The sequence below is a fragment of the Gymnogyps californianus genome, chromosome 29, assembly GCF_018139145.2.
Source record: "Gymnogyps californianus isolate 813 chromosome 29, ASM1813914v2, whole genome shotgun sequence".
Lineage (NCBI taxonomy): Eukaryota > Metazoa > Chordata > Aves > Accipitriformes > Cathartidae > Gymnogyps > Gymnogyps californianus.
The window spans coordinates 2,076,011-2,100,287 of record NC_059499.1 but is presented as its reverse complement, the minus strand read 5'-3'; the positions used below and the strand labels follow the sequence as shown (position 1 = coordinate 2,100,287).

General features: G+C 60.7%; 3 protein-coding genes and 1 long non-coding RNA gene across 5 annotated transcripts; 3 read left to right on the top strand and 1 right to left on the bottom strand.

Moving 5' to 3' along the window:
* Positions 1-178: 178 nt before the first annotated feature.
* Positions 179-4,166, bottom strand: CA14 (carbonic anhydrase 14). The gene is made up of 11 exons (XM_050912223.1): positions 4,115-4,166; positions 3,930-3,950; positions 2,860-3,039; positions 2,643-2,785; positions 1,364-1,459; positions 1,222-1,288; positions 930-1,087; positions 721-847; positions 577-597; positions 393-477; positions 179-260 (listed from the first exon to the last, which is right to left on the bottom strand). Exons 1-11 carry the CDS (start codon positions 4,164-4,166, stop codon positions 179-181), a joined length of 1,032 nt encoding a protein of 343 aa, XP_050768180.1.
* Positions 4,167-6,236: 2,070 nt separating this feature from the next.
* On the top strand, positions 6,237-7,183 carry LOC127027044 (uncharacterized). Its single transcript, XR_007767773.1, has 4 exons — positions 6,237-6,363; positions 6,587-6,662; positions 6,762-6,840; positions 6,976-7,183. It is a non-coding gene; the product is annotated as an uncharacterized LOC127027044 (long non-coding RNA).
* A 1,404-nt stretch (positions 7,184-8,587) lies between these two features.
* On the top strand, positions 8,588-9,971 carry MRPS21 (mitochondrial ribosomal protein S21). Its single transcript, XM_050912392.1, has 2 exons — positions 8,588-8,695; positions 9,723-9,971. Exons 1-2 carry the CDS (start codon positions 8,613-8,615, stop codon positions 9,901-9,903), a joined length of 264 nt encoding a protein of 87 aa, XP_050768349.1. The 5' UTR covers positions 8,588-8,612; the 3' UTR covers positions 9,904-9,971.
* A 271-nt stretch (positions 9,972-10,242) lies between these two features.
* On the top strand, positions 10,243-24,191 carry PRPF3 (pre-mRNA processing factor 3). Of its 2 annotated transcripts, XM_050912387.1 has the most exons (17): positions 10,243-10,300; positions 10,878-10,959; positions 12,667-12,848; positions 13,642-13,772; positions 17,021-17,167; positions 17,642-17,725; positions 17,836-18,056; positions 18,420-18,726; positions 19,412-19,578; positions 20,205-20,287; positions 20,882-21,025; positions 21,322-21,421; positions 21,954-22,067; positions 22,647-22,765; positions 23,348-23,431; positions 23,551-23,612; positions 23,934-24,191. In XM_050912387.1, the coding sequence occupies exons 3-17, from the start codon at positions 12,704-12,706 to the stop codon at positions 24,078-24,080; spliced, it is 2,055 nt and encodes a 684-aa protein (XP_050768344.1). In that variant the 5' UTR covers positions 10,243-10,300; positions 10,878-10,959; positions 12,667-12,703; the 3' UTR covers positions 24,081-24,191. The 2 variants fall into 2 exon arrangements, with proteins under 2 accessions (XP_050768344.1, XP_050768345.1); XM_050912388.1 differs by lacking the exons at positions 10,243-10,300; positions 10,878-10,959 and adding an exon at positions 11,804-11,881.
* The last annotated feature ends 86 nt before the right edge of the window (positions 24,192-24,277 follow it).

Below are 24,277 nucleotides of genomic sequence, written 5' to 3'. Positions count from 1 at the left end.
CCAAAGCCCCTCAGCGAGCGGCCCCGTTCCCTCCCCAGCAAAGAGCCGCCAGTGCCGGGCGGTGAGGAAGGGGCTTTATTTGCAGTGGGGCTGAGCCCCAGCCGGCTCCTCTGGCACCGGCGGAGGGCTGGGGGGCGGCGGGGGGTCCCTCACAGCCCGGCCCGGGGTGGGTGGGGGTTCAAGGATGGGTGCCGTCGTCTGAGGGGGTGCGGCGGGAAGAGGCTTTGAACACGACGTCCTGCTCCTGCGCCCTCCTCGCTCTGCCTCGCGGGGGGAGAAGGGCTGAGGTGAGAGAGACCCTCCCCTGTGGGGGTCCGGACCCTCTGATTTGGGGGTCCAGGGTCCCCTGCTATGGGGGGGGGGGATCCCTCCTCGGGGTGGGGGCCTCTCACCGCATCCTCTTGGCCACAAAGTGGACGGTGAGGAAGAGGCCGAGGCAGCCGGAGACGGCGCCGAAGATGATGGCGACGACTTCACCTGCGTCACCCCGCAGAGGGCTCAGGGGGGGACTGGGGGAGGTGGGGGGGGCCATGAACCCCCCCATCCCACCCACCCCCCCCCTCAGCCAGGCCGTACCTGTCGAATACCCCTCGGGCCCTGCAAGAGAAGAGCCGGGGCTCAGCGCCGCAGCCTCGCACCCAGCCGGGGCTCCGGGAGCCATTTCAGGGGTGCGGGGGGGGGGCCCTTCCCAGCCCACCCCCTCCCCGGGCCGGCTCTCACCCCTGGGGACGGATGACAGCACCAGCCGCTGGTTGAGCTCCTGCGGGACCCGAAAATTATCCACCAGGCGCTGGGGCTGGGGCTCGGCCGCCGCCGTGGAGTAAAGGGTTCCCTGGAGCTGCTCCAGCTGAAATAGGCAGGGGGGGGGGGAGCGGTGGGGCTGCCCACCCCCAAAAAGCAGGGGGTTTTCACCCCAAAATGGGTCCTACCTGGGCCAGGCTGATGCGGACGGGCTGCTGGAAGAGGGTCCAGAGAACGCCCTGGAAGCAGGGGGGGGTGGTGAGGGACCCGTTGTACCGGTAGTAGAGGTCCAGGCGCGGGGGCAGCAGGTCCTGCACGCTGAAGGAGGGGATGGCCGTCGTCTGCCCTGGGCGGGGGGGGGACGGGGGAGCAGTTGGGGGGGCTTGGAAGGGGATTTTGGGGGTGTCCCCCCCCTCTCCGCCGCGTGTTTTCCCTGCTGTCTCCCCTCGCTACCCCCTCGCTCGCGCGCCGTTCGCTCACCTGCGTAGGGGATGCTCCCGAGGTGGCTCAGGATGCTGTCGTAGGCGGGGTGGGGGTCAGCACCCACCTGGGGGGAGCGAGGAGGGGGAGTCAGGGCTGGGGGGGGGGTCGGGGGGGGGGGGGTGTTTTGGGGTCCGCGTACCTCCAGGAGGACGCCGAGCACGGCCAGCCCGCCGGCGTGATGCTGCGCCTCGCTGGCGTTGGCGTAGCGCTCCGCGTCGTAGTGCACCACGTGCATCTGCAGGCAGAGCGGGGCTGGGGGGGGGGGGGGGCAGAGCAGGGACCCCCCCCCAACCCGCGACTCCCCCCCCCCCGGCTGGTGTCCCCCCCACTCACCCCTTTTCCCATGCCTGGTTCCCAGACCCGATCCCGCACCGCTGCCTGCACCCATCCCGGCACCTTCCGTGGTGTCTGGACCCGCTGCCTGCACCCGGACCTGCTCCTGCACCCGTTCCCTGGTCCTGTCACCCGGTCCTGTGCCGGTTCCTGCACCCCGGCCTGTTCCTGCTCCCATTTCCCACCCCTGTTTCCCTTTCCTGCACCCATTTCCTGCACCCAGACCCCTTCCCTTGCCCTTTTCCATACCTTCTCCCATGCCTGCACCCAATTCCTGCACCCAGACCCCTTCCTGCACCCATTCTCATGCCGGTTCCTGCACCCAGACCCTTTCCCGCTCCATTCCTGTGCCGTTTCCCGCACCCGTCCCGCCCCCAGACCCATTTCCCACCCCTGTTTCCCTGCTGCTTCCTGTGCCTGGACCTGTTTCCCGCACCAGGACCCTTTTCCCATTCCTGCACCCATTCCCTGCACCCAGACGACCCTTTCCTGCACCCATTTCCCACCCCCAGCCCCATTTCCCACCCCCATTTCCCTGCCTGTTTCCCGCACCAGGACCCCTTTCCCATTCCCTGCACCCAATTCCTGCACCCAGACTCCTTCCTGCACCCATTCCTGTGCCAGTTCTTGCACCCAGACCCCTTCCCGCACCCATTTCCCCACCCCATTTCCCACCCCCCAGACCCATTTCCCACACCCATTTCCCTGCCTGTTTCCTGTCCCTGGTCCCGTTTCCCACACCGGGGCCCCTTTCCCATTCCCTGCACCCAATTCCTGCACCCAGACCCATTTCCCACACCATTCCCATGCTGTTTCCCACACCCAGACCCCTTCCCCGCACCCATTTCCCACCCCCCAGACCCATTTCCCTGCCTGTTTCCTATGCCTGGACCCATTTCCCATTCCCCGCACCCAATTCCTGCTCCCCCACCCGTTCCCATTCCAGTTCCCAGCCCCGTTCCCGCACCCATTTCCCACCCCATTCCCGTGCCGTTTCCTGCACCTATCCCCTTTCCCAGGCCGGAGCCCCTATTGGGACCCCCCCCCCACCCCTTTGGGACCCCCACCCTCGGGCCACCCCGTACCTCGGCGGGGGCGCGGTGGCCGTCGAGGAGATGCTCGGCACCGCCGGTACGGCCGGGCCGGCCCCAGTGGAAGTGGAGCTGAGCGGCGGCGAAGCTGTGGGGCAGCCCCTGCAGCCGCAGGGAGGGCGGCAGCGCCAGCACCGCTGCAGGGGGGGGGTCTTAGTGGGGCTGCGACACACGGGGGGGGGGACCCCAGACCTCCCCGGCGCCCGCTTACCGGTGTGGCCGTTGTTGGCGAGGGTGAAGGTCGGGGTGCCGGGGCGGTGGTAGCCGACGGGGCGGACGGGCGGCAGCGAGGGGTCCGGCTGCGCCCGCTGTGTCTGGATGTCGATGGGTGACTGGGCTCGGCCCCCGCACGCTGGGTGCCCCTCGGGCCAATGCTGCTGCCCGTGGGGGCCTGGGGGGACCCAGGCGTCCGGGTGGGCCCCCCCACCCTCGCCGTGGGGACGGTGCTTGACCCAGCACGGCCCCGTGACCCAAAACGCCCTCGTTTCCCCCCACCCATCCCACCCAAACGAGGACACGGGTGACATTCCCAACACGCTCGTTAATCTTCTGGGGACATTTTTTCCGGCCGGGGGAGCGGGGACAAAGCCGACCCCGCGGGGACGAGGAGGGGGGGGCTTGGGGGGAACCCGTGGGGTCCCCGTGGGCCCGGCAGGATGGGGCTTAGCCGGGATTTGGCCGGGGCCGGATCCTAATTGGATTTGGCAGCCGGAGCGGGGCCGGAGCCTTATGTAAAGGAGCACAATGGGATCATTGGAGCGCGAGGGGGACCCGGGAGGGGGGCACGGGGGGCTGCACCCATCCACCTCCCTCCCATCTTAGGGGACCCAGGCATCGGGGGGACCCAGGTGTCTGGGCAAGGGGGGGGGGGGGCATGGGGGTTGTCACCCATCCACCTCCTTCCCATTTGGGGGGACCCAGGTGTCCGGGAGCAGGGTGGGGGGCATGGGGGGGTCTGCACCTATCTGTCTCCCTCCCATTTTGGGGGTCCCAGGTGTCTGGGGGGTGGGGGGGCATGAGGGGCTGCACCCATCCAACCCCATCCCATCTTAGGGGACCCAGGCATCGGGGGGGGGGTCTGTCACCCATCCATCTCCCTCCCATTCGGGGGGACCCAGGTGCCCAGGAGCAGGGTGGGGGGCGCAGGGGCTGTCACCCATCCAACCCCCTCCCTTCTGGGGGGACCCCGGTGATGCCCCTCGGCCCTGGGTTGCGTGGGGCAGTGGATTTGGGGTGCGGGGGCAAGCGGGGGGTCCCTGGGTGGGGTGGGGCCCCACTCACCCTCGTATGCCCAGTGGGGACCTGTGGGGGGAACAGAGGTGTTGGGAGCCGGGGCTCAGGTGGGGCCCCCCCCGGCCCTTCCCTGGGAGCCCCTGTGGGGTGCTGGCGGCTGCACCCCAAAGCAGGTCCCGCTTCTGGGTGCCGGGAATTGGGGTGAATGCGTGAAGGACTTGGGGGGCACTCACCGGCGGGCAGGGCGGGGGCCAGGCCCCCCAGCAGCAGCAGGGCACGCAGCATGGCGGGGGGCAAGGGGGGGCCGGGTGCCGCCGGCCTGGCCTTAAATACCCACCCGGGATGGGCCCCCCCGGGGGGACGGGGAGGGATGGAGGGGCCATCCCCGGGGCGTCGGGGTGTGGGGATGGGGGGGGGGCTGCGGGGCTGGGACCTCTGGGGTTGGGGGGGGGGGGCTGGGGGGCAGGGGGGGCTGGGGGCTCTGGGCCTTGTGGGGCGCTGGGGGCGCTGGGGGGGTTGGGGCTGGGGGTCCTGGGGGGCTTGGGGGGGGCTGTGAGCTGTGGGGGTGCTGTGGGGCTGGGGGGGGGGCCCTGGGGCGGGGGCGGACCCTGAACGGACTCCCCTCACCCCGCCCCCTTTGCCAGCCCCGCCCCCTTTGCCTCCCCCCCTTCCCCGCGGGGCCGCGGACACGCGCGCGCCCAGGACACCCCGCCCCGCGAGCGCTCCCGTGCGCGCGCTGACGTCACCCAGGCGCGTGCTCCGCCCCCGCGCGCCCCGCCCCCACGTGGGGGCCCACGCGCCTGCCCTCCTCCATTATGTAACGGGAGCCGAGGCGAGGCCGCTCCCCCCCCCATTGGCCCCGCCGGCCGTGACGCGCGGCCGAAGCCGCCGCCCATTGGCGGCTCGCGGAGGGGCGGGGCCGGCCGCGGGCGGGGGAGGGGGTGGGCTTCTCGTGGCCCCGTCGCGCGGCGGGGGCGTGGCCCGGGACCCCCCCACCGCGGAGCCCCGTGACCCGCCGCCGCCCCCGGGCCCCGCCGCCGCCCGCCAGGGGGCGCTGCCGCTCGCCGCGCCCCCCGTGTCGCCACATGGAGGGGCGTGGCCGCGGCCCCACCCTCCCGTCCAATCAGCGCAGGGCGGCCTCCGCATTGGGCAGCGCCGCCGGCGGCGCGGGCCAACGGGGGCTAAGGGGGTGGGGCGGGGAGCGGAGGCTCCGCCCGCTGCCGGGAAGAGGCGACCAATGGGCGCGCGAGGGGGCGGGGCCCAGCGGGAGGCACGTGCGGCCGCGCACGTGTCCGCGTGGGGCAGCCGCAGCCGGGGCGGAACCGGCGCCGGCGCCGGGACGGGGACACCGGGACGGGGACAGCGACACCGGGACAGCGACACCGGCACCGGGACAGCGACACCGGCACCGGGACAGCGACACCGGCACCAGCACCGGGACGGGGACACCGGCACCGCCGCCGCTGCAGCCGGGAGCAGGTGGGACACGGGGTGGTCGGAGCCGGGTGGGGGGGGTCCCGGTGCCCGGGGGGGGTCGCGGTGCTGGGGCTGGGAGGGCCCGGGGCCGGTTGGGGGGGGTCCTGGTGCTGAGGGTCCCGGTCCTGGGTGGGGGGGTCCCGGGGCTGGGGGTGAGGGGTCCCCAACCCGGGGGGGGGGCCGGGTCTTGGTCCTGGGTGGGGGGGTCCCGATCTTGGGGGGGGGGGGGGCTGGGCCTGGTTATGGGGGTCCCAGCGCTGGGGGTGGGGGGGTCCCCACCTTGGGTGGGGCTCCTGGTGCCGGGTGGGGGGGGGGTCTCAGTCCAGGGTGGGGGGGGTCCCAGTGCTGGGGTGAAGGGTACCGGTGCTGGGGGTGGGGAGTCTTGGGACCGAGTGGGGGGTCTTGGTGCCACGGGTGGGGGTGTCCTGGCACTGGGGGTGGGGGGGGGGGGGTCCCCATCCTGGGTGGGGGGGTCATGGGTGAAGGGTCCTGGTGCCAGGTGGGTTCCTGCAGCCCCCCCCACCCTGTGCCGGGAGGTGCCGGACCCGCCGCCCCGGGAGCGGGAGATGCCACCGGGGCCGGGGGGGGGTGGACACCCCCATGGGGGAACGCCGCGGTTTCTCTATTTTCCATTTTTGCCCAATTTCCCCACTTTTTCCCCTCTTTTTTTCTCCCTCCCCCAGGCAGCCGCGGCCGGGTGGCACCGTAGGAGCTGAACCCAGGGAGAGCCTCCTCCGGGGGGGCCCCCCCGCCATGGAGCCCCCCGCCCGCGCCTGCTCCTGCGGCTCCCCCGCCTCCAGCCCGGGGGGCCCTCCGACAGCGAGGCCGAGGCGAGCGGCCCCCCGCGGGTCCCCCCAAACCTGAGCGGAATCGCAAGCGGCCGGGGGGGCCGGAGCGAGCGCCCCCCGAATTGCCCCCGTCGCCCCGCAGCGGGGGGAAGCGGCCCCGGAAGGGGGATGGGGGGGACGCCCCTCCCAGCGACGGCGATCGCCTCTTTGCCCAAAAAGTGAGTTTTTGGCAGCAAAACGGAGGAGCACCCCCAAACCTAGGGGCTGGGGCGGTGCTTGGTCCCCTAAAAATGCATCTCCTCCTGGCTCTGCCTCAGTTTCCCCACCTGAAATGAGGGGGGGGGGGCGTGAGGGGGGGGATAAATAAGGTTGAGGGGGACACGACACCCCCTCCTCGGTCTGGATCCGGCCTGGCCACCATCCTCCTCCTCTTCCTCGCAGTGCCGGGAGCTGCGGGGCTTCATCCGGCCGCTGGCAGAGCTGCTGGAGGGGCTGAAGCGAGGGCGATACGACAGAGGTGGGTGCCCCCCCACCCTCCCCATCCCCCCCCCCCCCTTTTTCCCCCCCTCTTCCCCCCCCCCCCAAGAAGGACTCACAGATTTTTGGGGTTCCCCAGGGCTGAGCAGCTTCCAGCAGAGCGTGGCCATGGACCGGATCCAGCGGATCATCGGGGTCCTGCAGAAACCCGAAATGGGGTGCGTGTGTGTGTGTCCCCCCCTCTCCAAGAGTCCCCGGGGAGGGGGCAAAGGGGCACCTCCTCCCAATGGGGGTGCCCCCCGCCTCCCCCCCAGCAGCGGGGTGACACGTCGCTCTCTCTGCCCCCCCCCCAGCGCCCGCTACCTGGGGACGCTGCTGCAGGTGGAGGGGATGCTGAGGGTCTGGTTCCCCCACGTCGCCCCCAAACCCCCGCAGGATCCGGCCCCCGCCGCCGCCCTCCTCCTCCTCCGCCGCCGCCCCCCCGCCGGCCCCCCCGGGGCGCCCCGCTGCCGTCGCCTGCCCGGGGACACCCCCTCCTCTATCCCGGCGGGGGGGGCGCGGCGGGGGGGCCGCCCCAGGTGCCACCGCCCTCCCCGGACCGGGACCCCCGCGTCCCCCCGGCGCCGGATGCGTGACCCCCCCCCCCAGCCGGGGGGGGCTCTCCTGGATTTCTTGGGTTTTGCCTTTTTTGATGGGTTTTTTTTTTTGTTTTTTTTTTTTTAAATTGTGGACAGTGAGACCTGCGGGCGGGCGGGGCTGTCCTGGGGGGGACAGGGGGGGACACGGACCCCGAGATCCCCCCCCCCAGGGGGCCCCAAAACCCCGGGGGGGGGGGGAGGAGGGGGCGCGTGCCTTCGCCGGAGCGGAACCCCCTCCCCGGGGGGGGGGGGGTGGTGTCGTGCCTTGCGGGGGGGACGACACACGGGGCGGGGGGCTGGCCCCCCTGCCAGGCTTGTGCCTTCCCCCCGCGGGGCATTTCGGGGGTGGGGGGGGCCGGGGCGGTGGGTGTCATCGTGTGTGTGTGTTCCCCCCCCCCCAAGTGGGGCTGCCCCACGGCTCGGCCCTGCTGGAAGCAATAAATGCCGCGGGAGCGGCCGGGGCCACCCGGTGCCGGTGTCCTCTGTCCCCTGGGGGGGCCTGGGGGGGGTGGGGGGTGTCAGAGCCGCCCCCCCCCCCCGTGCCTGGTGCCACCCCCATCCCCCTCCGCGGTGGGACCCCCGTGTGCCCCCCATGGTGCCTCCTGTCCCCCCTGCTGTGGGGCAGGGGCAGATGTGGGGTGGGGGCCAGGCCCGCTGCCCCCCAACCGGCCCCCCCCATCCCGTCCTTGCTCCAGGCCCCGCCCTCTGCCCCACATCCTAGCCCTGACCTTTGACCCGGTGACCTGCACCCTAAGCCCTGACCCCTGCCCCTGTGACCCCTGCCCTTCTGCCCCACATGCCGCCTCCGCCCCCGCCCTGTGACCTTCACCTCAAGCCCCGCCTCCCCGCGTCCTAAGCCCCGCCCCCTGCCCCGCATCTCAACCCTTAACCCCGCCTCCAAGCCCCGCCCCCCAGTGCCGGGAGCGACTTCCGGTTCCGGGGCGCCGGGGCGGTGAGTGGAGAGGCCGCGGCTCCTCCGGGGGTGGGGGTCCCGCCGCGACCGCGACGTGTGCGGCACCGGGACCGGGGGGCCTCCGGGGGCGGGGGGGGCCCTACCGGGTCCCTTGGGGCGGGCGGCGGGCCATTCCGTGAGGGGAAGGGGGGGGCCCTGGCCCGGGCCCTTCCGTGAGGGGAGGGGGGGCCTTACCGGGTCCAGCCGTGAGGGGGGGGAAGGGTCCGTGAGGGGGGGAAGGGCCCTGCCAGGTCCCTCCGCGGGTGGGGGGGGGGGGGTGTCCCTGCCGTGTTCCCGGGAAGGGGGGGGGGGGAAGAGCCGGCCCTACCGGGGGTGCGGGATCCGGGGCGCCCCGGCCCACCCGCCGCCCCCCCCGTCCCTCAGCAGAGCGGCTGCCGCCATGGCGAACCACCTCCGCTTCCTGGGCCGCACCGTTATGGTCCAGAACGGCAACGTGGAGGCGGCCTACAGCGCTCTCAACAGGTGAGGGACCGGGGGAGGGGGGGCCCGGGGGGGGATCCGGGGGTCCCGGGGGGTCGCTGGGGCCGCCCCGCGGCTCCGGAGCTCGGCCAAGAGCCGGGGACCGGGCAAGGACCCGACCGGGCTGGGGCGGCTTTGGGGCTCGGGGGGGTCCCGTTAAGTTTCAGGACTTGAGGACATAACGATCGCGCTAATTAAAGCGGGTGTAATTAGTTATTGGCTGGGGTCCTCCTCCGTACAATCCCCCCGGGGTGCGTCCGTGGGGGCTTCTCGGCCCGTTTTACCCCGCGAATTGGGGTCAGAACGTACGTTTTTGGGGTTTTTCTCTACACGTGAGGCCTCTAAAGCGCAGGCGGTGGTGGGAGGGTCGTGCGGGGCTTTTCCTGCCAGCTCTCGGTCCCGACGCCACCTCCGACGCGGATTTAATTAAATTCAAATTAATTATAAAACAAATCGGTAGAAAAGTAGACAGGAAGGCGGAAGTGCAGGCAGGGGTGCGGGCAGCAGTGTCACCGGGGATTTGGAGGGTCGGTGGCCAGTGACGGCTCCCAGCAGGGGCAGCGGAGGAGGAGGAGGAGATGCCATCACCATGCTGTGACCGGCCGCACCCGCCTTCGTTTGTCAGAGCTTAACGAAGCTCCGAGGCCGCTCGTTCCCCTCCTCGTTATCCTCAGCCTGCCGCGAGGGACGGCCGATGAGGAAAGCAAGCCGGGGCAGCTGAGGGAGGCTCGGGGGAGCGCGGCGTCCCCGTGGCACGGCTGCGGCCGATCCTGGTGTGCACCGAGTTGTGCCTGGCGTTTGCGGGGCGGCAATTTTTCCAAGATTAAAAAAAAAAAAAAAGTCATCAGAAACGCTTCAGCTCCGGGGGGCGCGGTTGGAATTGATGCGGGAGAGTTAAAAATACAGAAGTGAGGCCTGATTTTAACCAAATCCCCAGGGTTTCGATCCGCCGTCGGCTCGGGGGGGGGGGTGTTGCGGCACGTCTCACCCTGTCTCTCCCCTCCCTGTCGTCGTCCCCCCCCCCCCCCAGGATCCTCTCGCAGGACGGCCTGGTGGAGGCGGTGCGGCGGCGGCGGTACTACGAGAAGCCGTGCCGGCGGCGGCAGCGCCTGGCCTACGAGGCGTGCCGGCGGGTCTACAACGCCGAGATGGGGCGGAAGATCGGCTTCCTGGCGCGGGGCAGCCGGCAGGACCCCTGGCTGGGCTGCTAGGGGCGGAGCTACGTGTCCGTCTGTCCCCCCCACCCCAATAAAGGCCCCTCCCCTTAATCGCGTTTTAATTTTGCTTTAATTAATTACGGCTGATGACGGGGGGGGGTTGGCCTCGCTGCCCGCGGGCACGTGGCCGCGGTTCCCGCGCTGCGCGCGCGAAAAAGGGGGCGGGTGTTCTCTAGCCACGTGATGTGGGCGGTGCGCTCCGCCTTTGCCCCGCACGCCCCGCCCTCTTCCCCGGCGCCCTCCACCTCCTCCTTCCCGGCATCCCCCGCGCCAGCAGGCGCGCAGGCGCCGCGTGGCCGTTTCCGCTTCCGCCTCGACGTGCCGTCGCCGTCAGGGCCGCCGCCGACCGGGCCGGGGCCTGCCGGGGCCGCGCCCCGCCCCGCCCGCTCCGGTGAGGGAAGGGGGGGGGGGGGCCGCTCCCGAGGGGAGGGGAGCGCCGGGGGAGGGCGGGCTGGCGGGAGAGGACGCGGCTGAGGGGAGGGGGGGGGGACCGGGGAGGCCGCGCCTGAGGCGGTGCCGGCCCCAGCGGCGCGGAGCCGTTCGCCGCGGTCTCTCCGCGCTGAGGCCGCCTCACCCGGCGAGGCCGCGCCGAGGGGTCCCGGGCCGGGACCCTGCTCGCAGCTCCGGAGCCGCGGGGGTCTGCCGGAGCCGGAAGGGGGCGGCGGCCGGTGGGGGCAGCGCGGGCTCCGCCGGGCAGAACGGAGCCGACGCCTCCGGTAGCGGTGGGAAGCTGGGGCTCTGCGGGAGGCGACCGGGCTCCGCGGGTACCGGCTGGGGAGAGCCGCCGGGGTTCTCAGCGGCGAGTTCGAGCGGTTCGGTGGGCGACCGGGTGTGCGAAGCCGCGTCCTTGGTGTGCGGCAGCGGCCTCTCCCCGGGGCCGGGGCCGGGGCCGGAGCCTCCGCGGGAGTTCTGGCTTCAGGCGGGCGAGTTTCACCCCTTTTTCTTTCTTTTTTTTTTAATCCCTGAAGGAAGCAGTTTGTCTGGCCGACAGCACCGCGGGAGCATCGCCTGCGGGTTCTCACCGTTCCGGGAAGGAACGTTGTGAAGACGGTTAGTGCCTAGAGAGACATATATTTTTTTATTTTATTTTATTTTATTTTTTTAAATCTCACATAGGTGTTATTTCCCCACCGGGTTCCTTGTCGACCCCCCGTGCGTGCCCAGGAGTCCCCGCGCTCTGAGGCTGATGGAGGCGTTCCCTACGGACGCTGATATTTGCTCTCCCGATATTCCGAGCGAAACGCCGTTAAACCTGTTGCGCTCCTCTCTCGGTCCTTATTAGATTACAGAAGTTGAAGATTAATATAGAGGTTAAAACAAGCATTAATTATATAAGTTCTGTGTTTAATAGCATACGTGCATGAAGCTATTGATGCGTCAGCGTAGTAATTAATTATTTCCACTTGTCTTGAACCTCCGGCTTTGTCCTGAAGCGTTACATACTGCAAAGTCGGAACTTAGATGTGAAATTCTGTACTAATGTTCTTTCGGGCTGTATTTGATGCTACTTTTGACTGTATCTGGGAGAAACCTGCTGTCAAAAGTAGAAAGCTGCCGAGATTTTCAGGCTTTGGGCTGCAGAGAGGGAAGGGCTCTTCCGAGGGAGCGCGGGCCCCCTCGTTGCTGCTTTAAACCTGTAGATTTACTGCTCTTGGCTGCTGTTCACAGGCCCTAAATCGAGAAGCGCTTCGTTAGAACTAACGCCCAGGCTCTTAATTCTCGGTTTCAGGGACGATAACCGTATTCGATCAGATTTCTGTTAAAATAGACCCACGTTAACGTCAAGGCTCTGCAGGCCTTTTCATGTGGGGAAGAAATGCCGAGGTCAAACATATTTCCTTAAGAAGATTTTCTCCTGTTTCCAGATAAAGGAGACTTGGTTTCCAAATCAGATTAAAGCCTGGGCGCGTAATTAAACGTTATTGCATCTGCAGGCTGTGACTGACAGTGTGAGAACCGCTAACGATTAACGGTGAGAAATTTTTGCCTTGGAAAAAAGTAAAAATCTGTGATTTCGGGTTTGCCGCTGGTTTAAGCAGCGAACGCAGAGGCAGCCGGGCACAGGCGCTGAACTTTTAAGTATCAGTGAAGCGGGAAGTGTTCAAAGTAGTTTGTGAACCTCACGGGAAAGAGACTCGTTAAGGGTGAGCGGGCGCGTGTGAGGTTTTTCTGTACCTGTTTGAAGGGTTATTTAGCTCGCGTTGCGCGCGGCAGGCTTGCAGTCGCTCTTCTGAAACCATCGAGTGCGGACTTGAGGCGCATTAGTAGCTGGCCTAGCAGCCGCGAAAAGAACTGAGAGAAGTTCAGAGAGAAGCCAAGGCGTGAAGGGACGCCCCGAGACCAAACATTCTCCTCCCGTTTGTGGTGGATTCGTGTGTGGAAGCGGAGCCTGATGGGGAAGGAGCGGTACGGTGCTCGCCGTGTGTCCTTCCGTCATCCGGGAGGGAAGGCTGGCGGGATGTAGGAGGTTCAGGGCTTTCCCTGCAGAGTAATCTGGGAGCACGATTTCCCTTCGCAGGGCCTGACGCTGCGTCTTGTCTGCTCGGGTCGTGGGCTCCTCGCTGCTGAGGCCCTTCCTCCCCGTGTGGCTCATTTCATTTTAGCTTGCGTTTTAAAAAGAAGGGAGCAAAAGTCATCTCCGAGAGCTTTCACCACGCGTAAGCTTTCTCATGAAGGAGAAAAGCGCGGCACCGACGCGATGATAATCCCATACTTTATTTTACTAGTCTGCGGTTTTCTCGTCTGTCTTCTTTACAGGTACAAGTGAAATAATTCAATTCAGCTCCTGGCAAAGATGTCGCTCTCCAAAAGGGAATTGGATGAGCTGAAACCATGGATCGAGAAGACGGTGAAGCGAGTCCTGGGGTTCTCGGAGCCCACCGTGGTCACTGCAGCGCTGAACTGCGTTGGGAAGGGCATGGACAAAAAGAAAGCAGCCGGTACGTCCCGCGGGCTCCAACCCTGACCCTGCAGCTGTTCGTAGAGGTGGTCAGAGCCCTTGACGGAGAAAATAGGTGCACAGAAATCCTCAAATGGCCTTGAAATAGCCTCAAATCCCATTTCAACTCGCTGCCTCTATTCCCGGAAGACCAGCCTACCGACCTGGTGGTGCTGGGCTGCGTGGCAGGTCGTGGTTTTGCTGCCGGTGGTGGCTGGCAGTGGCTGGGGGGGCGAACGCCATCCTTGCAGGTGTGAAATCTGGTTTGTGTTGAGCTAATTTTATAAAACGAACAAAAAACCCCCCCAAACCTGGAAGCTCTCGAGTGTACGCGCAGGTGTACAGGCGGGGGTGATTCTGACTCGGCCTCGGTGAGGCAGAGGTATGCGCAAATCCACGCGGACAGGTCAGACACGAGGAAAAGCCTTGGAATGTGTTACAAAAACCGAGGAAGTAAAAATGAATTTAAGGCCTCTCTTTCTAAAGGAATTGGAAATGATAATTTAACCCATGGCGCTTTTTTTTTTTTTTTTTTGACTGTTAGAGCCCTAATTTTTTTTCTAGTCAAGGCCTGGACTCCCTTAATCCTTGAGAGTTTAAAGCTCCTGACAACAGGATCCACAGATCCCAGAGGCCTCCGGAGCCCGGGTTGCAGCCCCCACTGCATTAGTGGGGTTGAATCCACCTTTAAATAAGTGTTTTACAGCTTCACAGAAGTCTCTGCAAATTCTCCATTCTCCCGCTCATCCCGAGCAGTGAATTCTGAATTTACACACCTCCTCCTCTTTTTCCAGACCACCTCAAACCCTTTCTTGACGATTCCACCCTGCGATTTGTGGACAAGCTCTTTGAAGCGGTGGAGGAAGGCCGAAGCTCCAGGCACTCCAAATCCAACAGTGACCGGAACCGGAAGCGAGAACTGAAGGTGATTATTGATTATTGATTGCTTTTTTTTCTGTGGTTTGGTGGCCGTGGAGGCAGCACTGGTACTCTGCCACACTTTCCTCTTCCAGAGAGGTACATCTCGTAATGCTTAAAGTTCAAGAGAAAAGACTCTTCTCCATGATGAAGTGTGTGAGCCTTTACCTTTCGGTTCTCTTTACCTTCGGATGAGGTAGTGCCATGCTATCCTTGGTGGCGGCCAAGGTGGAAGCTTGGGCTTTTGATTTCTTTAACCGTCTCTGCTAGGCTTGTGCAGCGGAGTGACTTCACAGGGCTGCGTCTCTCCGTTTTCTTTCGTACTCTTTACCGTCGCACTGGCAGTGCTGTGTTTTCACTGGGAGCCTGGGGTTGCTGCTCCCGGCAACTTCCCGTTGCTCTTCCTCGCCCAGATGCGCCGCGTTTCACTCTGCCAGCCAGCTTTCCCCGTCAGCGAGCGAGTGGGGCTCTGTGGTGGGTGATCTGATGGGTTTTCATTCTCTTTTTTTTTTCCATCCGGAATCAACAGAGGGTGATTTTTGACAACCCCTGTCGTAGCACCAGGTTAATTACAGCAGGGATTTAATAGCCCTCTGGTGTTTCTCCCATCTAACGCTTGTCTGGGATGGTGGAAGTCTCATGCATCCAAACCTGTTTTCACCTCCTTTCTTCTCTTGAAGACTTTACTCGCCATCTTCCGGAATTGCATTTTTTCCATCACTCGCATACCGAGTTTAAAAGGGGCCACTCTCCAAGCTGCTCCCCGCTTACAAAGTAAGTTTCCTTTCGCTTTTTCTGAGGTTCCTATTTTATGGCAATCTGTGTTTCTCTGTGACAGTTTTAGTCAGCGCTTAACCTCCGTTAGCCAGAATAATCCTGTTCCGGATTTGGATCTCTTCAGGTGTGTTGGGAGACAGCTGCCTCCGCTCCCTATTTTCTGTTAGAAACTTGCTTTTTCTCCCACTGTCTGGCTGAGGTTTTAACCGGTGCCAGAAAGGGTCCCCTCCAGGCTCGGGTACGCTCACCGGTTAACGAACGGTGCGTTAAAACAGCTTCCATCCTGCAGAGCTGGTACAGCCCGAGGAGCAGCGGTGCAACCCAGTTTACTGATCCTACTGGAGAGGTTTGGGGTCACATCCCCCAGCCCCCCGAGAGCAGCGGTAGCTTAAAAGGACCTCAGTCTTCTGCAGCTTTCTTGGTCACAACAGAGGTGCCAATAAGCATCTTTCAAGTATTTCCGTGCTGCGGTTCCACTTTAATTTGGGTATTGGGCTGGCACAGCCATACACTGTGCCGAGCTGCCGCGGGGCCGTTAGAAAGCCAGGTTTCGGCTAGGCTGGTGGATCCTAGCTGCTCCGCTCGACCCTCTTGCTTTTTGACCTCTTGGGGAGAAGGCGGAGAGATAGGGACGTCGTCAATCCCGTCGCTGCTTGGTGCTTCGTGGTGGCGGGAGCGCAGGCTGCAGCCTGGCGAGGTGACTCTTGCAGCCCCGTGGCACAGCTAACGCGCGTGGAGCCTGCCTTTCTTCACAAGTTGAATTCAGATTGTCCTCTCATCTTCCTCGTGGCCGTGGCCGGTGTGCTGCAGGACAGGGGGAGGGAGCAGCGTCCTGTTGCAGAGAGGATCTCGTGCTGGCAGAGAGGATCTCGTGCTGGCAGAGAGGATCTCGTGCTGGCAGAGAGGATCTCGTGCTGGCAGAGCGGAGCAGGGATGGGGCTGGGTGTGGAGTAGGTGATTCTTCTCCAGTGAAGCGTCCGCTGGGGTGTCTGGCATGACCGCAGATGGCTGACGGTGTTCTCGGCTTCCCAGCTAACCCAAAAAGCAGGGCTGGGAAGCGGCGGAGCAGACCTATCCTCTTCTCTTGGCTCCTGGCGTGGGGACAGGCTTCCTGCCTGCCAAATCATCAACCCTCTCTCCGGAATTACCTTTCTTGGAGGTCCTCCATCAAGATCTAGACCTGTCCTGACCCTGCTGTAACAGGAGATGGTTCAGTGAGGTTGTCAGATCACGGCCATACTTGCAGACTGACTTCCCCCCCGCCCCAGTGCAGGATTTAGAGTTGAATTTGTACTTGCACGCTTAGATCTTATAGCAGCGAGCAGTGGATTAATTCAGAATGCTACTTACTGGTCATGTTACCCGTCTTCAGCACGCTGCCTGGCCTGCCTTCTTTCTCCTTGGTTAACTCTTGTGGGGTAGGTCGTTGCTTGGGAAGTTTCAGGAACTAAAACGTAATGGTTTACACACTTTATACTATGGGCAAGTCCTTTCTCTTGAACTTGTAGGTTTTCCAAGAAGTACCTGTGTCTGGATGAGGAAGTGTCCTTGTAGAATATGAACCGTTATAGTGAAGAAGGGATTGCAACTAACGCTTACAACCGGTGTGTATATTTTCTTTTCAAATAACACCTTGACACACACACTACAGTAACACAGTCGCATGGACAAATCCAGTTTACCGTACACAAAACAGGCACTGACTAGATGAAATCCACGGCCGCAGTCTCACGAGCTGGGGCGTGCTTGAACGGCACGCTTTCCCAGCTCCCCGAGCGCAGAGCTCCGTGTAAAGCGCGCCTCGCCTTTTGTTTTGTGACCCTCACACTGCATGCGAGTCCATCGGCGTGGTCGTTGCTCCGCCTGCTCTCTGAGCCACGCTTTTCTGGAGCGGCTCAGTTTGAACTCAGCGTCTTTGGATGCGAGCTGGAGTCGGATGGGTCGGAGTGTGAGGGAATGCCGCAGGTGTCCCGACCCACCCTGGGTCTGGGGCTGCATCCTCCTTTTGAGGAGGACGTGGTAGGACAGCGCAGCTTCCTTCACCAAACCTTTGAAGTTGGTGGAAGATGTGGAAACCATTTTAGCCCAGTCAGGTCAGCTTGTGGGCAGGCTTTTTCCATCTCTCTGGGTAGCTGAGCGAGACTTTAAATTTCCTCAGTGCCAAAAAACCTTTGACCGCCTGAGAGAACGATGGTGGCTTTTACGCAGGCACATCCCTGTGATGTCTCCTGTCCTTCACGCTCTTGGATGGATCATCATTGATGCTTCTCTGGTGGGGGACCAGGGCACGGGCTTCATGCGGGATTACCAGTAGATCAGCCTGCGAGTGCCGCCCTGGAAACTCTGAACCACAACGCAGTGCTGACCGTACAGTGCCGGATCCGATCCGCGTGGTGGTTTCTCACCTTAAAACACTGGCCGTGAAGGAAAACTCTTTGTTGTTAACCACAGTTCTCTCCTTCTCTCCTTTTACGTTAGGATGTGTTTGGTGATGACTCTGAGGTATCGAAGGAATCTTCTGGCGTCAAGAAGCGGCGCATACCGCGATTCGAGGAGGTCGAGGACGAGCCTGAGGTCATTCCAGGCCCGCCGTCAGAGAGCCCTGGGATGCTGACCAAGCTACAGGTCAGTCTAGGCTGTGTTACGTGAGCTCTGCCCCAGGACAGAGCTGCCCCTGTCTGAGATCTTGAATCCCAACATGGTTTAGTGTTTATCTTAATTCGTATCACAAGCTGAGCAAGCAAATGGCAAGTTGCTTTTGACTGTCCTTTGTTTGCTGCAATCGTTGCCTGCGTTCGCTTCACAAGGCTCGCTGCCACTTGTGCGTTAGGCTACCGATAATGGGAAGCCTTCGAGCAGGGAGAGTTTGGATGTTCTCTTCGCATAAGCTGGACTAAAGGGAATGGTCTTGGTAGAGAGTGCCTGCACTGTTAGATTCCTTCTCTACAGCTGGAGGTTGTTGATCAGAGCAGTTTGATACAATTCTGTTCTTGCTAAGCTGGCTTGCGTGCGTTTTGCAGCTGTAAAAGGGTGCTGAGGACCCCTTCTCTCCTCCTGATAGAGGGAAGAAAAATTCACTGTCCAATTTTCTTTCCACAGATCAAACAGATGATGGAGGCAGCCACCCGGCAGATTGAAGAGAGGAAAAAGCAGCTGAGTTTTATCAGTCCTCCGACACCACAGGTACCGACTGGAAGCAACAGGCAAATCCCGTGGTCCCCGTTTCAGCTGTGACCCGTTGACCTAGGTGTGCTGGAACAGACACGTAACAAAACTTCCTTCTCTGTCAACAGCCAAAAATTTCTTCTTCATCCCAATCGGAACGTCTCCCCATCGGCAACACGATCCAGCCCTCCCAAGCAGCGACGTTCATGAACGATGCCATCGAGAAGGCCAGGAAAGCTGCGGAGCTGCAGGCCCGAATCCAGGCTCAGCTGGCCTTGAAACCGGGGCTCATCGGCAACGCCAACATGGTGGGGCTGGCCAACCTGCACGCGATGGGGATCGCGCCGCCGTGAGTACCTGCCGTTTGCTACGTAATCCTGACGAGCGTAACGCCAGAATGCCGATGGAGGGTCTGACCAAAGGTTTCTCCAGCACTGTTGGTTCCCTAGCGGTGGCCTTAACGGCTGCTGAAGGAACAGATTTTATATTAAAGAGGTGAAATGGAGGTTAGTCCTTCCTTGGGTAAGACTCCCCCAACTTCTGCACGCGAGATTTGAGTCCGTTCTGGCGGCATAGATGAGATTTAACGTGATGAGGAGGCCTTTCACAAGTCCTGGGCTGGTTTGGTGCTTACGGTGGAAATAAGCTCACGTTTCCTTTGAATTAATGCTGCGCTCGCATTTTAATGCAATGTATCTTGTCTTGCCACCAGGAAAGTGGAGCTGAAGGATCAGACAAAGCCTACGCCACTGATCTTGGATGAGCAAGGCCGAACTGTTGATGCGACTGGTAAAGAGATTGAGTTGACTCACCGCATGCCAACCCTAAAAGCAAACATCAGAGCTGTGAAGAGAGAGCAGTTCAAACAACAGCTTAAAGAAAAACCCTCGGAAGATATGGAGTCGAACACTTACTTTGACCCCCGGGTCTCCATAACCCCAGCCCAGCGTCAGAAACGCACCTTTAAGTTCCATGAAAAAGGCAAATTTGAGAAAATTGCCCAGAGGTTGCGAACGAAGGTATTGGAGGTCTTGCCATGCTAACTGACAGCACAGAAGTGAGGGTTCGGTTCGGGATGGGAGTTGATTCTCCTCTCCTGGGATGTGAAGGGAGCTGTGTTGGCTTTGACTAAGAAGCTTTTCAGTAAAGTCACCCGAAACTTTTCTGTCAACACTGTTCTTGTTGGAAAGGCAGGCATCCAAATTGGAACATGCGTGTGGCAAGTGTTTTCTTACAGCTGTCTTCGCTTGATGAAAGACAAAATCTATGGTTTTTGACAAAAGATTGAAAATTTCCAAAGAGAATAGATCATTTTCTGGCTGAGTGTTCTTTCCGCAGAGGTGATGACCCTTGAGGTGGAGTTTTAAAGGAATCTTGGTAAAATGCCCAAGTTCTTGGGGAGAAGGGGAGAGAAGAGCTTCATTAGACAGAAAAGTCCAGGGATATGATGCCTGTAGGGAGATATTCCTTTGGGATCGTTCCATGCTCCTGGAAGGCTCAGTAGTTAGACCAGGTTTTTGGCAGGTTTGTGAACTTCTGCAAAAGCACTCCGCCGTCATGTGCCGTGTGGTTTCTTCTGCGGTCTGCTTCGGATTGCTTAAGAAAACTAAATGAATCAGCAGGTGCATACGGACTGTGCTTTTCCTGAAGGTTGTGCTGTTTTGGAGTGACCTTTATGTGCCATTTTCCTCCCCTTGTTCTCAGGCGCAGCTAGAAAAACTGCAGGCAGAGATCTCGCAGGCTGCCAGGAAGACGGGGATACACACTTCCACCAAGTTGGCTCTTATTACCCCGAAGAAGGAGCTGAAAGAGGGGGAGATCCCGGAGATAGAGTGGTGGGACTCCTACATCATCCCTAACGGCCTCGACTTGTAAGTGGTTTACTTGCCAGGTTTTGATCGTTCTGCCGCAGGAGGAAACGCGGGGAGCTTCTCGGGGGTAAGGCGGGGGTCTGTTGAGCACTTAGGTAAATCAGGACGGACATATATGAGCTATGGAATTCCACCTCCCTCGTCTCCAAGATCCAGGTGGGCACTGGGTTTGCTCCCAAAGTCTCTCCTGGGACTGGTGGTAGGCAGCTGCCCTTCTCCCGTGTTGGAGGCAGTGTTCCCCTCGTGACTGAGAAGGTGACCGACGTGGAGTTAGAGAGATTTTTTTTTTGGCCCAAAGTTGGTGGTGTGTTTTGGGGTTTTTTTGTTTTTTTTTCAAGCGTGAGTGTTCTGTACAAGTCTTTTTCACAGTAGAGTTGTGGGAAGCCTGCCTCCTAACCGTGAAATGTGGGTGGGTACTCCACCGGGGGAGACAGCTACGCATTAATACTGCGTCACTGCGTGTCTCCTTCAGCACATCAAGCTCTGATCTATGCTTTGGGTAGGGATTTGTGTGTGTCACGTACCCACCGTGGCTGGCCCCATTTTTTTTCCACGGCTTGTGTTTAAGGGAACGCAGGAATTCAGGCTGGGAGTTTTGCAATGACGCCTAACTCTCTCCTTTCTAGAAAAGGTGGAACGTCTTCAAAGAGAGACGAGTACTTCGGGATCACAAACCTCGTGGAGCACCCGGCGCAGCTCAACCCGCCAGGTACTGCCCCAGTTTTGGTCGACTTTGCCGTTAAACTAGAGACAAAATACTCCCGAGCGGCTGGCGCTTGGTGGGGTGAACCAGCATGCAAGCCCCGACTTGTAGCGCTGCAGCCCAGCGTCTCTTGTCCCTGTGAGAAGAAATTGTGCAAAGATTAAGTCTGAAAGCTCTGCAAAGATAGCTGAAATTGGGAGGGAGAGTCTCTGCCCTGTTTTTGGAAACTCGATATAAAACCTGTAGCGGTTACCAGTAACTTGCTTACCTGTCGATGGCCCGCTCTGTGCTCGCTGGGGTCGCAGCGCAGACACGAGCTCCTCATCTCCGGCAGGTTGGTTTTGACCTTTTTGCCCTGAGGAAGGGACATAAAATAACCACAGAGCATTGTACTTTTCAGTAAAATCAAAAAAATAGCCAAAACCCCTTTTCCTGGTTCCGTCTTTGGTGCAAACAGCCTGCAGCGCTGCAGAGGTCGGGTTTGTCGATGAAGTGCGGTTATAACGGAGCGCGGTACGGGCGTAACGGTCGCAGGCAGCATTTTCTCTTGCTTCTTCAAAAGCAGATTTATGTTTTATCTTGCCTCGTTTCTCTTCCCAGTGGACAGTGACACACCAGTGACCCTGGGTGTTTATTTAACTAAGAAAGAGCAGAAGAAATTACGGCGGCAGACTCGGAGAGAAGCCCAGAAGGAGCTGCAAGAGAAAGTCAGGCTGGGCCTGATGCCACCGCCAGAGCCCAAAGGTAAATGACAGCTACGGCGAGCAGGCTGCCTGCAGAGCTCCGGGCTAACGTGGGCCATTAGCCATCAAACCAGCGGCCCGGGCCAAGCGTGGCTGTGGTTGGGGATGCTGCAGGCAGCAGAACCTCTACGGGATTGCACGGCTCTGTGTATCGGTGTGTGCCGGTGTGATCCGATCCCTACCCGTACAGTCGGTTTATGAGCTTGCAAGCGCGCCTGGTGTTTCTATGCTTTGCCGTTACGGCAAACCGGTGTCCGACCGGAGCCTCTCACAGCTCCTCTCCCGTTTCCCTTGCAGTAAGAATTTCAAACTTGATGCGAGTACTGGGGACGGAAGCTGTTCAGGACCCAACAAAAGTCGAAGCTCACGTTAGAGCGCAGATGGCGAAGAGACAGAAGTAGGTGGCACGTTGTACCTTTTTTTGGGGGGGTGGTGTGTCATTTTTAGATGGATTTAGTGCTGGTGCTGCATCTGTTTGTAGAGAACGAAATCCTCGAGCTGATGCAGCAAAGCAGCAGCAGTGTGATTTTCCGCGTGTCGCTCTTGTAGCCTATTTCAGCTGCCTTGAATGACCCCTCCGAGGCCCGGGGGGAGCTGCGTCTTGGTGATCAGCTCTTGCCACTGGAGAGCGGCCTCGTGCCCGGCATTAAATGAGTTTCTTACCACGATGATGATCGCTGTCGCAGTTGTTACTAATGAATGTTTTCAGGGAAGAGACCGAGGATGAATTGGACTGGTGACTGGATTAAAAAAAGCCCACGTGCTTTTAATTCGGGCAGGTGCAGGCAGAAATCTGGGCAGGAGTTGCAGCTGCTTTGGGATCTGTGGAACATATTCTGTGCTTAGGAAGAGAAGGATCCGTTTCGATGCCGTAACGGCTACACCATAGGCTGCATTTTGCTTATTGCTGCGTCTCTCTTTGCATCCAGAGCTCACGAAGAAGCGAATGCTGCGAGAAAGCTCACAGCAGAACAGCGAAAAGCGAAGAAGGTTAAAAAGCTGAAAGAAGACGTTTCGCAGGGAGTTCACATAGCTGTGTACAGGTGAGTGCTGGGCTGGGCGCTCTTGGCGGCGGTTCACCGTACGTCTCTTTCTCAGTACACCTGACAAATGCCCTGTAGAAACGTGCTGATGGAGAGGAGCAGCCTTCAGTAGCGGGACTGTGCACCCGCTCGTCAGGTTTCCGTCAAGCGTTAAAGAATCCCGGCCTGTAGCAATGACACTGTCCCGAAAGACGTGTCCGTTAACTCTGTCCTTAACTCATCCTGTTACAGCTGAGCACTCAAAACACGTGTCAGGTTTGGAGCATTTCAGCTGGGATTGAAGTTTCTGATGAGGAGAGCCATTTCCCAGCTGTCAGAGCTAACCTGGTACACTGATGTCCAGAAATTGGGAAACTTTCAAGATCTAAATGAAATGAGAATGGGAAGGGACGGACACAGCCTCTCTGAGCAGTCCAATAACAAATGTGCGTCATTTCGAGGTGTGGGTAAAGCCCCAAGGAGCTGGAGGAGGAAACGCTGGACCCAGTCGAGGCAGAGTAGGGGGCTCTTATGGCTGGTGATAATAGTTCTGTTTTTCCACAAACATTTGTTTTTTGGTTTTTTTTATCCTATCCTTAGGGTCAGAAACTTGAGCAATCCAGCAAAAAAATTCAAAATCGAGGCGAACGCTGGCCAGCTGTACTTAACAGGCGTGGTGGTTTTACACAAAGATGTCAACGTGGTCGTGGTAGAAGGAGGTGAGGATTTCCGAGGCAGGCTTTTGGTCGCAGCGTAGTGTTCAAAAGCTTGCCTCTAGCAAAAATTACTGTGAAAATTGTTGGCTGAGGGTTACGGAAGGACAAGGAAGTAAGGAGGCCATTTGAAACTCCCTTAATTACGGCTCTAATGGGGTTAGCGCTGACTGCAGAGCGCACTGTAATCTAGTTAGAAAACCCAGCGCGTTCGATGTTGAAGGGAAAAACGTTTGATTTGAATCCTTGATGCTCTGAGCGGATGCTTAGAGCGAGGAGAGCCTCAGTTCTCGGTCTGGCGCGGTTCCTCACGGTTCATGCTGTTCTAAGTAATTTTCGCGAGGTGTTGAAGAGCCTGTTTGGCAGCAGGAAATCCCAAGGTGGCCGAGAGCCGAGTGCTGTGCCGAAGGCTGCGGGAAAGGCTCGGCCACCCCGGGGGTGTTAGGGTTGGATCGGCCTGGCTTCGCTTTACTTGCCATGCCGGGAAGTGTTTGTGGGCATCGTTTGGCTTCTGCTGCTTTTTAGAACCTCCTAAAAACTGAAGGTTGAAGGACTTTACGTGAACGTTGAGTCTCGATTCTTCCCCAGGCCCGAAAGCACAGAAGAAATTCAAACGTCTTATGCTTCATCGAATAAAATGGGACGAGCAAACATCGAACACAAAGGGAGAGGGTACGTGTAAAACCGTGTGCGGAGGGGTGGTGAAGCGGCGGTGGGGCTTCCCGCTCTTCCTTTGCCTTCGGGACTAAAATTGGCTTTATTGGTCGGGTTTTTTTTTTTTTTTTTTTTAGATGATGATGAGTCCGACGAGGAGTCCGTTAAGAAAACAAACAAATGCTCTCTGGTTTGGGAGGTGAGTCGTGGGCGTAGTTCAATACGGGCGGGCTTAGGCTGGAGGGAAGCGAGCCCCGTCTGACAGCAGCTGAGGCAGAAACGATGTTCTGAGGCTTTGGATCGGACGCAAACCTGCTGCTCTGGCTCTTTCCGTAGCGTTTCTTGAGCTGTAGCAGCACTAGGAGCGTCTCCCCCGCACAGTGCTCGTGCAGCGCTCCCCCTAGTCACGCGTCAGCCTGAACAAATGTTTCTTCCGGGTTCCCCCAGTCACTCGGGGCCGTGTTTCCCCGTGACTTTCCCCCGGAGATGGGTCGGAAAGCGTCCCCTTTTCTCCTCCCAGGGCACAGCGAAGGACCGCAGCTTCGGAGAAATGAAATTTAAGCAGTGCCCCACGGAGAACATGGCACGGGAGCACTTTAAGAAGCACGGTGCGGAGCACTACTGGGACCTGGCCCTCAGCGAGTCCGTGCTGGAGTCCACAGACTGAGGTGAGGGGGGCCACTGCCGCCCCCCTCCTCACACCACAACCCCCCCGCCGGATCTCGGACAGCCCCCCTCCTCCCCTTGCTCTCCTCAGCACACCCATTAAAGACATATTTTTTAAAACAAATCACCGTTACGCTTGTTTTCAGGATGAAGGGCGGTGGGGCGGGTGACGGCGGAGGCTGCCCGCCCCTGGGTTTT